This window comes from Lactuca virosa, chromosome 2 (genome assembly GCF_052849685.1).
Source record: "Lactuca virosa cultivar CGN04683 chromosome 2, Lactuca_virosa_CGN04683_v6, whole genome shotgun sequence".
In the NCBI taxonomy this organism is placed as follows: Eukaryota; Viridiplantae; Streptophyta; class Magnoliopsida; order Asterales; family Asteraceae; genus Lactuca; species Lactuca virosa.
The window spans coordinates 62,717,043-62,733,904 of NC_136427.1; the positions used below are offsets into that span (position 1 = coordinate 62,717,043).

General features: G+C 28.1%; 1 protein-coding gene across 1 annotated transcript; it reads right to left on the reverse strand.

Moving 5' to 3' along the window:
* Positions 1 to 9,159: 9,159 nt before the first annotated feature.
* Positions 9,160 to 12,131, reverse strand: LOC145157458 (protein FAR1-RELATED SEQUENCE 5-like). Its single transcript, XM_079076495.1, has 7 exons — positions 12,044 to 12,131; positions 11,549 to 11,724; positions 10,920 to 11,467; positions 10,612 to 10,807; positions 10,007 to 10,433; positions 9,864 to 9,928; positions 9,160 to 9,657 (listed from the first exon to the last, which is right to left on the reverse strand). The coding sequence occupies exons 1-7, from the start codon at positions 12,129 to 12,131 to the stop codon at positions 9,160 to 9,162; spliced, it is 1,998 nt and encodes a 665-aa protein (XP_078932621.1).
* Positions 12,132 to 16,862: the final 4,731 nt, after the last annotated feature.

A 16,862-nucleotide genomic window follows, 5' to 3' on the forward strand; every position in this document is an offset into this window, starting at 1 on the left:
TTCTATTCACATATGAATATAACAAAACATATTCATATGAGAATAAAAAAATATGAATACATATGTTTTATTCAAATATTCATTCGTGAATATGTATGTTATATTCACATATGAATAGAACATAACTTGCTGCCATACATACATTATTCAAATAAGAATACAACAAGAATGACTTATATATGTTCTATTCACATATAAATATAACAAAACATATTCATATGAGAATAAAAAAATATGAATACGTATGTTTTATTCAAATATTCATTCGTGAATATGTATGTTATATTCACATATGAATAGAACATAACTTGCTGCCATACATACATTATTCAAATGTGAATATAACAAAACATATTCATATGAGAATAAAAAAATATGAATACATATGTTTTATTCAAATATTCATTCGTGAATATGTATGTTATATTCACATATGAATAGAACATAATTTGTTGCCATACATACATTATTCAAATGTGAATACAACAAGAATGACTTATATATGTTCTATTCACATATGAATATAACAAAACATATTCATATGAGAATAAAAAAATATGAATACATATGTTTTATTCAAATATTCATTCGTGAATATGTATGTTATATTCACATATGAATAGAACATAACTTGCTGCCATACATACATTATTCAAATGTGAATACAACAAGAATGACTTATATATGTTCTATTCACATATGAATATAACAAAACATATTCATATGAGAATAAAAAAATATGAATACATATGTTTTATTCAAATATTCATTCGTGAATATGTATGTTATATTCACATATGAATAGAATATAACTTGCTGCCATACATACATTATTCAAATGTGAATATAACAAAACATATTCATATGAGAATAAAAAAATATGAATACATATGTTTTATTCAAATATTCATTCGTGAATATGTATGCTATATTCACATATTAATAGAACATAACTTGCTGCCATACATACATTATTCAAATGTGAATACAACAAGAATGACTTATGTATGTTCTATTCACATATGAATATAACAAAACATATTCATATGAGAATAAAAAAATATTAATACATATGTTTTATTCAAATATTCATTCGTGAATATTTATGTTATATTCACATATGAATAGAACATAACTTGCTGCCATACATACATTATTCAAATGTGAATATAACAAAACATATTCATATGAGAATAAAAAAATATGAATACATATGTTTTATTCAAATATTCATTCGTGAATATGTATGTTATATTCACATATGAATAGAACATAACTTGCTGCCATACATACATTATTCAAATGTGAATACAACAAGAATGACTTATATATGTTCTATTCACATATGAATATAACAAAACATATTCATATGAGAATAAAAAAATATGAATACATATGTTTTATTCAAATATTCATTCGTGAATATGTATGTTATATTCACATATGAATAGAACATAACTTGCTGCCATACATACATTATTCAAATAAGAATACAACAAGAATGACTTATATATGTTCTATTCACATATAAATATAACAAAACATATTCATATGAGAATAAAAAAATATGAATACGTATGTTTTATTCAAATATTCATTCGTGAATATGTATGTTATATTCACATATGAATAGAACATAACTTGCTGCCATACATACATTATTCAAATGTGAATATAACAAAACATATTCATATGAGAATAAAAAAATATGAATACATATGTTTTATTCAAATATTCATTCGTGAATATGTATGTTATATTCACATATGAATAGAACATAATTTGTTGCCATACATACATTATTCAAATGTGAATACAACAAGAATGACTTATATATGTTCTATTCACATATGAATATAACAAAACATATTCATATGAGAATAAAAAAATATGAATACATATGTTTTATTCAAATATTCATTCGTGAATATGTATGTTATATTCACATATGAATAGAACATAACTTGCTGCCATACATACATTATTCAAATGTGAATACAACAAGAATGACTTATATATGTTCTATTCACATATGAATATAACAAAACATATTCATATGAGAATAAAAAAATATGAATACATATGTTTTATTCAAATATTCATTCGTGAATATGTATGTTATATTCACATATGAATAGAACATAACTTGCTGCCATACATACATTATTCAAATGTGAATACAACAAGAATGACTTATATATGTTCTATTCACATATGAATATAACAAAACATATTCATATGAGAATAAAAAAGTATGAATACATATGTTTTATTCAAATATTCATTCGTGAATATGTATGTTATATTCACATATGAATAGAACATAACTTGCTGCCATACATACATTATTCAAATGTGAATATAACAAAACATATTCATATGAGAATAAAAAAATATGAATACATATGTTTTATTCAAATATTCATTCGTGAATATGTATGTTATATTCACATATGAATAGAACATAACTTGTTGCCATACATACATTATTCAAATGTGAATACAACAAGAATGACTTATATATGTTCTATTCACATATGAATATAACAAAACATATTCATATGAGAATAAAAAAATATGAATACATATGTTTTATTCAAATATTCATTCGTGAATATGTATGTTATATTCACATATGAATAGAACATAACTTGCTGCCGTACATACATTATTCAAATGTGAATATAACAAAACATATTCATATGAGAATAAAAAAATATGAATACATATGTTTTATTCAAATATTCATTCGTGAATATGTATGTTATATTCACATATGAATAGAACATAACTTGCTGCCATACATACATTATTCAAATGTGAATACAACAAGAATGACTTATATATGTTCTATTCACATATGAATATAACAAAACATATTCATATGAGAATAAAAAAATATGAATACATATGTTTTATTCAAATATTCATTCGTGAATATGTATGTTATATTCACATATGAATAGAACATAACTTGCTGCCATACATACATTATTCAAATGTGAATACAACAAGAATGACTTATATATGTTCTATTCACATATGAATATAACAAAACATATTCATATGAGAATAAAAAAGTATGAATACATATGTTTTATTCAAATATTCATTCGTGAATATGTATGTTATATTCACATATGAATAGAACATAACTTGCTGCCATACATACATTATTCAAATGTGAATATAACAAAACATATTCATATGAGAATAAAAAAATATGAATACATATGTTTTATTCAAATATTCATTCGTGAATATGTATGTTATATTCATATATGAATAGAACATAACTTGCTGCCATACATACATTATTCAAATGTGAATACAACAAGAATGACTTATATATGTTCTATTCACATATGAATATAACAAAACATATTCATATGTGAATAAAAAAATATGAATACATATGTTTTATTCAAATATTCATTCGTGAATATCAAACTCATTTATCTTCTACTTACTATTGAATGAAGGTAAAAACATTAACATTTCCGATAAAGATTCACCAACAATGAGAGAAACAAGATCAATGCAGAAAAATCAAAAAGGTATAAAATACATATCATATCTTATAAATGAATATTCTATATTCGTTTATGAATATAATATATTTTCTTTGTAAAATGTATTTCAAAATTATTTATCTTCTACTCACTCTTTCATGAAGGTAAGAAGATTTGTATTTCTGATAAAGACCCCACAACTATGATAGAAACAGATTTGAAGAGGAAAAATGCGAAAGGTACAAATTCCTATCATATCTAATATATTCATATATGAATAAAATTGTATATATTAGTTATATTTTTGTAATAAATAAATATTAATAAATCAACGAGCATATATCATATTCATATATCAGTAACTTATTCAAATATTATATGTTTTCATTTTCCAGATAAAAAAGAAACAAAAGTACCAAAGAAAATAAAGCATCAAAGCAGAAAAAGTCCATCAAAAAGGAAAACTCCTGAAAAACAACAACTACAAGATTCAGACTCTGATTTTGAAAGTAGTCATCCATCGAAGAAGGCAAAAAAAAAAGGAGTCACCAATCAAAAAAGACAAAAAAAACCAATGGTAAAAGAATTTTACTCAATGAAAAACAGATGTTCACCAGAAGCATTGCTATCTATAATCCTTGGGATGAGCAAAGAACAAAAAGAATCTGTAAGATCTATGGGTTTTGGAGCTTTGTTAAAAATGAAAATCACAGATATACCACTGAAGCTGGGATTTTATGTTCTTCAAAAATTTGATTCTGAGAGAATGGTGATAGATATTGAAGGAAAGGAACTGAAAGTAACAGCAGAGTCTGTTCATGACATGTTGGGCATACCAATTGGTGGAACCAAACTTACACAACTGGATCAATGGCCTAAGGATGATACAAGTTATGATGAATGGAAGCAACAATTTAAAAAAGATTCAATCATCCGACTGAGTGCAATCAAAAATGTTATTGTTTCTACCACACAAGCTGATTTCAATTTCAAATTGAACTTCTTAGTTCTTTTTGTCAACACGTTTTGCGAGTCAACATCAATGGGAAGATGCAACCTGTTGCCCTTGAGTTATATTTCAAGAAAAACAGATATCAGCAACATAGACTGGTGCAACTATGTTTTGGACTGTCTTGTCTGAACAAAAAACTCATACATACCATACTTAGATACCAGCTTCTTTGTTGGACCTTCAGCTTTCTTGGTGGTAAGTTATTATAATGTTTATACTCAATTTTTAATAATATTGATTATTCATAAACTAATAGCAAATATTCATATATGAATAAGAAAAATATATTTGTTCACATGTAATGCTTTACATTACTTATTCATATATGAATAAGTAAAAAATAATATTACTTGTTCATATATGAATATCAATTAGTTATCATTTATGTGCAGTTGTTCTATGCTGATAACATCCACTCAGAAGCTTTAACAGTAACACGTAAACGTCCAACAATTTGTTATTGGAGTTCAGAGAAGATTAGATATCGAGAGACATTTGAACAAGAAAAAGGTAGATTTGGACTTGGAGAATTAAACGAAGAATTTGTTAATGAACAAGATGAAGGAGATACAGATCTCGAAGACAGTGATTCTGATAAAGATGAAGATCATTCTGTTGAGGTAATTAGTTTGAACATGTTAATAATATATGATTACATTAAATTCTAATCATACTTCTTTTTATTACATAGGCATATGAATCAAAAATATCTAAAATGCTTAATAGTTTCGAGAGGATGAAGGAAAAGCTGAATTCAGAGCTCAATGATGCGATAACAAAGTTCCCTGAAAAGGAAAGTTTTAGGATTTTCGAAGAAAATATGACAAATATAATTGGTGAAGAAAAAACAGAAGGCACAACTATTTTTGAATTTCCAAGTAATCAAACTGGATTTGAAGGAATCAATTTGACACCAATAATCGGTCAAAAAACAAATAATCAAAAAGAAAATGAAGATAAAGAGGGAAATGGTGAAGAAGACAATGATAATGATGGAAGTCAACCAGAAGAAGATTATTTACTTGATTCAAATGAAGCAGAGAATGAAAGAATAAAGAATGATGGAGATAATAATCAAAAAGAAGGTGAAACTGAAGTAAAAGAGAAAGATGGAAAGAACAATCAAAATGACAATGATGAAGAGAAAAAAGCTGATGATAATGAAGAAACAAATAATCATGAAGAGACTATTCAACAAACTGAAAATGAAAATTTGTTGGATAAAGTTGTTGACAACATTGTGGACAATGTCCTTGGAATTGGAATTTCAAGTTTAAATAGTCAAGAAGATGAAATCTGGAATCACCCTAAAATGAAAACTATTTTGGATAATATTGATATAGGTAAATTTTGTCTTACTTTTATTTTAAAAAAATATATAAAAATATTAATACACAATAACAATTTTGTTTATTAAATTTTGACCAGGGTCACCAATGAGTACAGGTAAAACTAATACTGTTGCAGAAAAGGAAAAATCAGAAGGTGTACATGAACAAGGAACAAAAGTTGAAAAAACAAAGGGAGATGATACAGGTAAATGAATGATTTAAAAGATATTACAATATTTATATTGATTTTTTTAATAACATTGTTTATTCATAAGTGAATAATACACTATATAAATGAATAAAAAATAAAAAATATTCATATATGATGTATATGTTTCAGTCAAGGAAAACTCTGAAGATAGAAATAAAGGAGGAACAGAAGCTAAGAACACGAAAGATGGAGGTGAAGATAAACATACAGAAACTGAGAAAGGAAATGCAGAAGATAAAGGTAAATAGTTGAATCACTAATAAATGAATATAATAAGTTTTATTATTCACAAATAAATAACGCAATATACAAAAAAATAAAATTTTAATATTTATTATTCATAAATAATGATATGCATTACTTATTCATAAATGAATACATTACTTATTCACATATGAATTACTTAATCAAAGTTCTTTATGTTTCAGGAAATAAAAAGTCAGAAAATGAAAACAAGAAAGGAGAAAAAGCTGACAAGACAAAAGGAAATAAAGGAGGTAACAATTTGGATAAACATTTCAAAATATAAACTCAAATATTATAATTAACTTACAACTATTTATATGATAAATCTCGTGGCATGCAGATACTCATCCAAGCTTTAGTCTAGGTCTCAGTCAAGATTCAGATCAAACTTCAAGTAAAAAATCTAATGAATCTTCACCAAAAAAACCACTTACAAAGAAACAAATCAAAGACGACCATCAGAAGGTTGTTATCAGATTAGCAAAGAAAAATGTTCTTAATCCAAATCCAATCTATGTATCAGTTCCTACTGAAGTAGGACCATCAAAGCATGATCTGGATCAACCAAGAGAGAAGAAGCTTGCTGATGCTTTCAAATCACCTTTCAAATGCAGAATAACAGACACAAAACCCAAACTGACACATCAGGAGAGTATTGTCTGTGAATGGTCGTTCAGCTTACAAGGCAATACATCGTAAGTAACTTTATTTTATATACATTCATATATGATTATTATATAGATAATAATCTATGACATTTTGATTATATATTTGCAGAGATGTGGTTGTCTAGACAAAATATGGTCAGATAACAGAAAGAGCAGTTATGGAAAGTCTATATGCAAACACAGATATTTTTGGAGAAGTTTTAGACATTTGGTCTGATTTACTTAACCACCAAGAACTAGAAAGGGATTTTGGAAATTCACCATACAGACTCTTCTTGAAAGTTGGAGTTTCTGTAAGTTTATATTCTAACCTTAATTCCTTCCTTATTGATAAATGAATACACCAATATGATGTATTCATTTATGAATATTATATTTTTTTACAACTGAAATTCACATATGATTATACAAAATATGATGTATTCTTTAATATAATTATATATATTCAACTGAAATTCACATATGATTATATTGGTTACAGACTGCTTATCTAACTTCAACATTGTCCGATGAAATAAAGTATGAAAAATTCAAGGAGAACTTTCATGACAGTACCAATGGGTACAAAAAAATCTTGAACATAAAAGATATTGACATGGTATGTTAATTAAAGTTGTTTTTTTATATATATTTTATCAACAAAATACTTACCATTATATACATAAAAACATGTATTCTTTCCAGTTGTTAAAAGTGCTCACATTTTTGTGATTGTCTTCAACTTAAAGAAATCATCAATTGAAATTCTAGACAACAGTGCAGTTGAGGGGGATTATGAAGAGAAATACGGAGTACTATTGAAACCTTTGGTATGTACCCAATTCACAACAACATAAAAGAACCAATTTATTACATATCTAACTTTTATTTTATTTAATGATCAGAAAAATTTGTTTGTGAGATACTTTAAAGAAATAAACCATCCAAGAGAAAATGCAATCTCAAAAGAAAGTATCAAACCCCAACGACTTGAAATAATATGGAGAACAGTTAAAAACAAAGTTGATTGTGGAATCTTTGCAATGAGACATATGGAGACCTATATGGGACAACCACTCTCAAAGTGGAAACCAGGTCTTCATAAAGAAAGTGCAATTCAACAAACTACTTTAGAGAAGCTCAGGCAAAGGTATGCACACATAATGCTAACTTCTGAAATTAACATGTTGAAGGCTAAGGTGTTGGATCTTGCTGAAAAATATCAAAAAGTTGAATTCAAAGTGCGTTCTGATCATGCATACAAGGCTATGCAAACAATTCAAAAAAGGTTAAAAGAATATTGATGATTGCTTGTGATGAGGTGTGATGCTATAGAACAGTTTGTGTTGATGGATTTGAAGTACAGGTAAGACGATTATGCGAAACAAATTTTAGATGGTTTGTTAAATGTTCGTTTTAATATTTTGTGAAATGCTTATGAACAACTTTTATTATCTTGTGTTGAATGATTATGTAATAGAAACAACTTAGCTTATTTCTGTAAGTTTTTTATATTTAAATATTTTCAAAGTTTATTTATGTTTATTCATAAATGAATACGAATATGATATATTCATTTATGATTAAATTAGGAGTAATATGTCAGTATAACAAAGTTCATATATGAATATAACAATTTTCAGATATGAATATAACTAACTTATTAGTAGAAACAAGTTTGCTTATTTATGTCATTTTTTTATATTCAAATATTTTCAAAGTTTATTTTTATTTATTCATAAATGAATACGAATATGATATATTCATTTATGAATAAGTTCAAAGTAATATGTTAGTATAACAAAGTTCAGATATTAACATAAAAAAGTTCAGATATGAATATTACTTATTTATTAGTATAACAAATTTCACATATTTGTATTCATTTATGAATAATTTACAATATCAATATAACTTATTTTATGGTAATTTAAAAAACAAATATCAACATATCAATTTACCATATCAATATAAATGTGTATTATTCATACATGAATATTATTGTTTATTGTTTTTATCTGCATATATTCATAAATGAATAAAACCAAAAAACATAAAAAAAAAACTAAAAAATCCCTAACTGTCTTTTGCTGATTTAGCAGCTCCAACTCTTTCTGGACAAGTACGTAAATTGTGTGGAACTCGTTTTCCACATCCTGAACACATTCTATGTTCTTTTTTAGAATTTTCATATGCTACTTCACCTGCACTTGGAATTTCTTTTCTTGATTCCAGAACCTTTATTGCTTTGAACTTCAGGAACATGAATATTAATATCTTCTGGAATAAGAATAGTAACACCCAAAAGCTTGCATACGACTTCACCATCTGTCTTGCTTTTCAATCCAGGAGAAATATAATCACTCTCAAATTCCTTCAACAACATTTGTTGTTTCTCAGCAAACAAAGCCAATCTCTTTTTGTCATCTCTTACAATATCCAAACATGATTCAAAACTATAATATGAATCATTGACTAGCTTTACATTCTCACAATCACCTGAATCGGATTGAACAGAACTAAAACGATAATTTCTTGATATCACATCCTTTCTCCATCTTTTCAAAATGTACCTTTCAGGAATTTCTTTAACACCACATCTCATCATTATTGTAAAAGCATGTCTGCATAAAACACCCATACGCTTAAAATGTTCACAACTGCAATTTATTTCTTTCTCTTCAGCTTTTATTTCAACCTGATACAAAAACAAAATTTACACATTTACATTCATATAAGAATACTCATATCAACACTCATATATTCATATATTCATATATGAATATTGATATTCATATATGAATATTGATATTTATATATGAATATTCTCATATTCATATATGAATATTCTCATATTCATATATGAATATTATTACATTTTTCATAAAAAACTAGTAAAATTACCTTAAATTCATTTTTAAATTCACTTTTACTGTTGTTGTGCTGCACAATGTAAACTCCCCAACCATCTTCAATACCAACATATGAGTATGTACAGAAAAAACATGCTTTATATATTTCTTTTTGCACCTCAAAAAATAATGTACTTGTATAAACCTTTGATGCCTGCAGTTCTATTTCTCGAGGTGTTTGCATTTTATATGATGCTTTCTTTGATGCCTTATCAAGCTCTCGTTGAGTATTCCTTTGCTTTTGAATGGCAGTGTCGTAATTCATCATGAAATTCAAAAGTAAGTTCCCACTTTCTGAGTATGTATTAAAGAATGAATTCATACTCTCTGATCTCGATGTAGTCTTCATCAAACCACACATTGGAATATCACTAAAATATCCACGTATCCATGAATCACGTATTGTAAACATGTCTTTAAACCATCTTGTGTCTTCAAGATTGAATTCCTTCATAAGCAAACCCCACTTCACCTCAAAAACATCAGGTTTCATATTAATGTCCCAAACAAGCTTCGAAAACCTTTTTCTAAAGTCTGTGTTCGTAAATAAATCATCTGATATCTGTATTAAAACAAAAATATTCATAAACGAATAAATAATAATAAGTAAAATAACAATCAATATTCATAAATTAATATACTAATAAGTAATATATTTGAAATATATTAAAATAATACCTTTTTTTCAACTTTTTCATTATATGCCACATACATAATCGGTGCTTTGAATTATGAAACACATTCTCAACAGCTAGTTTTATTGCAGCATCTTGATCGGTTAAAACAAGTGTTGGTTCTTTCCCATGAGGTTTAAGAAATGCTTTAAGCAACCAAGAGCAAGACTCAATGCTTTCATTGCTTAGCAACCCAGATCCAACAGTAACCGATTTTTTATGATGGTCAATAGCAGTAAACGGAACAAAAACCATTCGATACCTAACACACAAAAAAAATGTTCATTAAAGTCAATTTTTGATGTATTAATAAGTGAATATAAAAATATTCATATATGAATAAGCTATAAACAAAAGTAGATAAAATAACTTACTTGTTTGTTCGGAAAGTCGCATCAAACGAGATAACATCACCAAATTCAGCATAATATGCCTTCTCCATTTCATCAGCCCAAAACATACAGTCCAAAACATCATCTTGACAATTAAACTCAAATGAGTAATTTGGATAGTGAGCTCGATGGTCATTCATTGTGTTTACTATCATTTGGGCATCTTTATAACCAATAACCCTGTTGATATCTCTCCTTAAATTTTTATAGTCAACTACTTTGGGCTTTACAAACTCATACCCACCTCTCAGACTTGCCCTCAACTTATGAGCCATAGTTGGACCTATTTTTGATGTGGAAGCACGCACAATAAACTCTTTTTCTGAATATGACATTTGTCTCGCTTTTTTTAAATCGCTTCTCTTCTCAAGTGGATGGTTGTGAAGTTCATCAAACTGAAAAACATTATAATCTGGAGTTCCATACACATATTCAAATATAATCGTTGCTTGACAACCAATAGCTCTTGAATTTGAATTTCGTTTCCTCCTAACACCACTTGTACCTAATGTGTCATAAGATTTCTTTTTCTATTTACCACCACGATTACATATAACATGTTTCTTCTTTATAATCTTGTTATCAAACCTTGACTGTGTGCTCAGTCTAACATCAAAACCACCAATTTCAGCATACTTAGAATACATTTTGATAGCCAACTTTAATGATTTGAAGATTAAACCCTTAAATGGAATAAGTTGAACAGGTACATCTGGCTTATAGACATGTTCTCCAATTATATCATCACAATATTGCGCATCATGTACTGAACTTGAATATTCACCACCTAAAATAATAATGCATGAATAAAACAATAATATATATGAATACATGAAACTCATATAAATAAAACAAAAAACATTCATATATGAATAAAACATTCATATATGAATACATAAAATTCATGAGGATTCAAAATATATAAAATAAAACATAACTTATTCATATATGAATAAGACGAAAAAAATAATAAATTCGAAATTACAATTATCACAAGTTTATTTATATATGAATAAGACAACAATTTATTCATATTAACATATTCATATGTAAATAAATGATAATCAACAAAATTAAAAACAACAAAATAATTCAATAACTGATACCTTCAAAAAATGAGTTCTCAACATCTTCTTCTTCACTCTCACTCATAGAAGAATACAAATCACCATCAATAACACTAGAATTCGACATAATACACCAAATGATCTATATAAATAAACAAAAACAATCTTAATATCGAATATATCTCACAAAAAAAGTCGTAAAGATGAAAACCTGGTTAATTTCGAATATATCTCACCTCAACGTACAAAATATCTGAAAGAAACTTAAATCATATATGATCAGATGATGTAATTAAGCAATCTCTCTCAGTTCAGAGCGTAAAAACTACAACGATATATCCGATTAAAAATTAAATCAGCTCCGATTTGAAATAAATATCTCAAACTACTTAACAAAAATTCGATGAAATAACTCCAATACATATTCGAAACTTGATAATCTTGATAATGAACTCCGATGAAACAACTCCAAAACAAAGATAATAAGCGTAATTCCAAACAAATTATAAAAAGCAATAATCTTGATAATGAACTCCGATCTATCCGATTCAAACGATATGCATACCTGATCAAATCGGAAACTGAATACGAAGTAGAAAACTGAAACACAGATGCGAAACTTCACGATTAATGGAATGAATACGTATAATTGCTAACGAGTTATATAAAGAAAATAATCTTGATAATGGATTCCTCATATCCGATTCAAACGAGCTAAAGATATCATCAAATTGGAAACTAATAACAACGAACAGGTAAGTTCTATGTAAAAAAGTTGCTAATTTACAAAGATACCCTTAATGAAAATGGACACGCACATTTTTTTTTAATTTGAACATGTTAGATAAATGATTGGCTGAGAATGATTCCCCCATTCTCAACCTTTTTTATTTTCTCAATTGAACTTACCTCTCTCTCTCTCTCTCTCTCTCTCTATATATATATATATATATATATATATATATATATATATATATATATATAAGTGATGAATACGGTATGCCATGAGTAAGCAATGTATTAAAAAAAAAGATAAATGTACTAAAACACTTCAAAATGAAAATATGCGTCAATTCTTTGATTTATTTTTCTTAAACAATTTAAATAATATATGGTAGTATACCAAATACAAACTATAATTCCACAAAAACACTGACTTTTACTCCAAAGAGGCCAACTGTAGCCTTTATTGAAATTCGTCAAAAAAATCTCTTATTAAATCCCAAGTTCTATGACTTCATTCCCAATACATTTTAAAATAAGAGCAACACAAGGTACAACTTCATATATAAAGGCCACTTAACAATTTGATTTTATTTTTGTCAATTAAAACGCATCCTCCATTCGAAGTGTTATAAAAAAAAGATAGCCACACCCCTTAATCCACTTACTCTTGAATTGTGGAACATAGCAGACAAAATAGTTAGAAACCGAATTTCAGGGTATTAAACCCCAAAGCAGATTAACCTCCAACTCTGAAACCCAACCGAATATTATAATCTCAATATATTCCTACCGAAATCCTCGAAGAAAACCTGTCAGTTGCATTGTGAACTTACCTAATTGCGATTTGTTAAACAAAACAGTGATCAAGTACCGAAAATCACATTTCAAAAAAGACCCGCTAAAGAAAATAGAAGATTAATAATTGATTTCATTTTCAAACAATAATCAAGTCTTGCAAGTTCTATGATCTTAAGGGCTCCTTGGACAGAACTTACCTGAAACACCATCGGACCCTTCAACAGTAAGGAAATAGAAATCTAGTCATATATATTTATAAATATAGATATTTATAACTAAACTTATTTCAGTTTAATTTATAAGTGGGCTTTCTCCATCTTCATAGTAGGGGTATGAGATATCTTAAAATTCAGCCATCATAAGGATAAGATAAAATTTACAGTTTAATGACTTTATATCTTAAAAGAAATTTCAAATACAAAAATAGAACAAAATTTAAATTTTGATTGTTATTTAATGATTTTGACCCTTAAACAAATTATTATTAAATACTTTTTTCTTTATGGCCTATAAATTTAATAGACCTGGATATAGCCCCTTTTGATAAATATCAAAATTTGTGGGACCTTATAATATAATGCACAAAACCCGGGGAAATAAATCCTTTCATCCACAATTACACTTTACAGCTTTCCCGTCGAGTAGGTGGTGAAAAAAGTATGTCCGTTGCCTTCTGCACCGTCGCCGGCGGCCACCACCACCACAATCTTCTTACTTCTGACGGTGTCAATAACTTTTCTTCACCATTTTTCTCATGTTATAACCGGTGTAATTTTTCTGTTATGAGTCGAAGCATATCCACAATCAGACCTCTATCTTTCATCCTTAATCGCAATTCTGTTGTTGTCGCTGTATCATCAAGCACTTCAGCGAGAAATATTAGTAGTTCTATATTAGCAATGATATCAGTTTCACATGGGATGATGTCTTTCAAATATCTCAACAGCGGAATGTTTCATCGGATCTCAGTGGATTCTTTCAGAAGATCAAATCATGTAATCGAGGCTGGGTAAACTCTTCGTTAAGCATAATTTCTTATATTTATCAATCGCAAATGTGTTTCAGTGTTTTTTTATCATTCCGTAAAAATTCTTTCTCTTGTATTCATCGTAGTTCAAAGGAAATTTTGTTTTTAACATATGTAGATAAGATATAGAATAGACTAATAGTTATAGGCATTAATCCATATCAACTGATTGCAGGAAATGCGTTCTGATTTCATTCCCTTTGTCATCGAGGACCAAATTGTTTATGTTCATAACGGGTAATGTCTCTCACATTAAGTTGCATAATCAGATCTATTGTTGCTTTGTTCTTCTGAGTAGTTTAAATTGATCATATTCATCAATCATCAAGCTAATTTAGCATCAGGTATTGAACTTTGTGCAATTTTCTTGACCATTTAAGGAAGTTATGATGTCAACAACAATTGTAGTGTCAAGTAGGCCTCCATGCTTTTACCAGAAAAGTTCTACTTTTGTTAGCTTTTATCAATTGAAATGCATATAACATAGATATATAAATGCAAGTATGCAGCATAAATAAACATATTCTAATAGAATAACAACAAGTACCTGTATGAAATTGTTTGTCATATGTTCAGGTTATAAGATGGAAGATATGGTGGATAACCTATTGACCCATGTTCAAATCCTGGCACCACTTAGCCCTTGTGGCCATGGAGGTTCGCCTGTAGTGACTCCAGGGCATGAGGCAAAGCCTCATGTTTGCAGCGGGGGATTAGTCGGTGCGCGAAAGCTGGCCCGGAAACCCTCGTTAAGGAAGTTCCCTTTCCAAAAAAGATGGATTTTCTTTGGCTAGTGGCCACATACTACATTGATATATAATAATAATAGATGAATTCAGATACCTGTAGACATGACCGAATCCAATTATTGTTATTAGGCCCATGACATGTAACATGTGAATATGAAAATTATTGTTATTAAACTATTCTCACCTCATCAAAGGCAACTCCAATCATTTGAACACCAACATGAATGGCATTTTGTACAAATCCACATCGCAAAACCAATACAGGAAATGCAACCAAGTTAACATTCACCAACAATTTCACAAATGAAAACCAAAAATCCAGAAACAATATTAAGAAAAAACAACTTATTGCATCCATACTAACACAAAAGGAACAAAAGCTAGAAGTTAAGAAACAAGCTTAGAAAGACTTACAATCATGATATCCCCTGCATACATTGCCAATGGATCATTTTTCTTTTCACCTGTTAATAAAGATGATTGCTTTGACATCAAGAAAGAATGAAGAATTCACATAAAAATTTATGATGTGCAAAATTGCTGATTTTATATGGTGCAGGTGAAATTAGAATATCATGTTCATCTAATGTTGCCTTGAAGCTTTTCTGGACTACAATCCTCACCTAAATCACCAACATCACCATAATTTACCGTTTAGGAATGTCAATGAAATCATCAAATAGTTATGATCCAGGAGCTGGGGTTTTGACATCACACTCTATGAACAACAGAAAAGAAAGGAGAAGAATCCAAGTTGTAAGAGTTCAGTAAAAAGGATAATTAGTTCATCTATGAACTTAGAAACTAAATTTAAATATTAATCGATGTTACCTTAGTAATCCTCAGATCATAGATGAGGGTTTTATATCACAAAAACCAAGAAGAAAGCCACAAATCTTGGATATATTTAGGTTTTCTTGAGGGAAATTGAAGGTGGTGACTGATATCAGAGATGGTGGAAGATGGTAACGATGGATGGTGGTACGGTGGTGCCTGGTGAAGGTGGTAGCTGGCGGTGGTTGTTGTGGTTTATGGCCATCTCTAATATGTAGTGAGAGGATGCAAGCGAGGATGGAGAAGAAGAGTGGGTTGATGGAGCGGTGGTGCGTCGTTGATGGCAGTGAGGGTGACGTGTAAGTGAGGATGAAGGATAAAATGAGGATTATAGAGGTAGGAGGTGATAGCGAGATATTATATTAACAGGGAATATTGTTTCAGTTTTACCGATTCAATTGGTATTGACCAATTCAATAGGATGAAATTGAGGGACTCTAGATTTTGACTTTTTCAATTGTTTGACTGATAAAATTTATTTATTTTGATATGCATAAATTGATTGTACCTATTGTATTATGGTTTGTACCTCTTAAAATTCAGCCTTTGACCAAATTTGCATAATAAGGAATAAAGATATATATATATATATATATATATATATATATATATATATATATATAAATATATATATATATATATGAGAACCCAAAGAGGTTAAGAAATCTAAGAACCATTTTTTAAAATGTTTTCATTAATAACATTTTAGACAATTCAGACATTA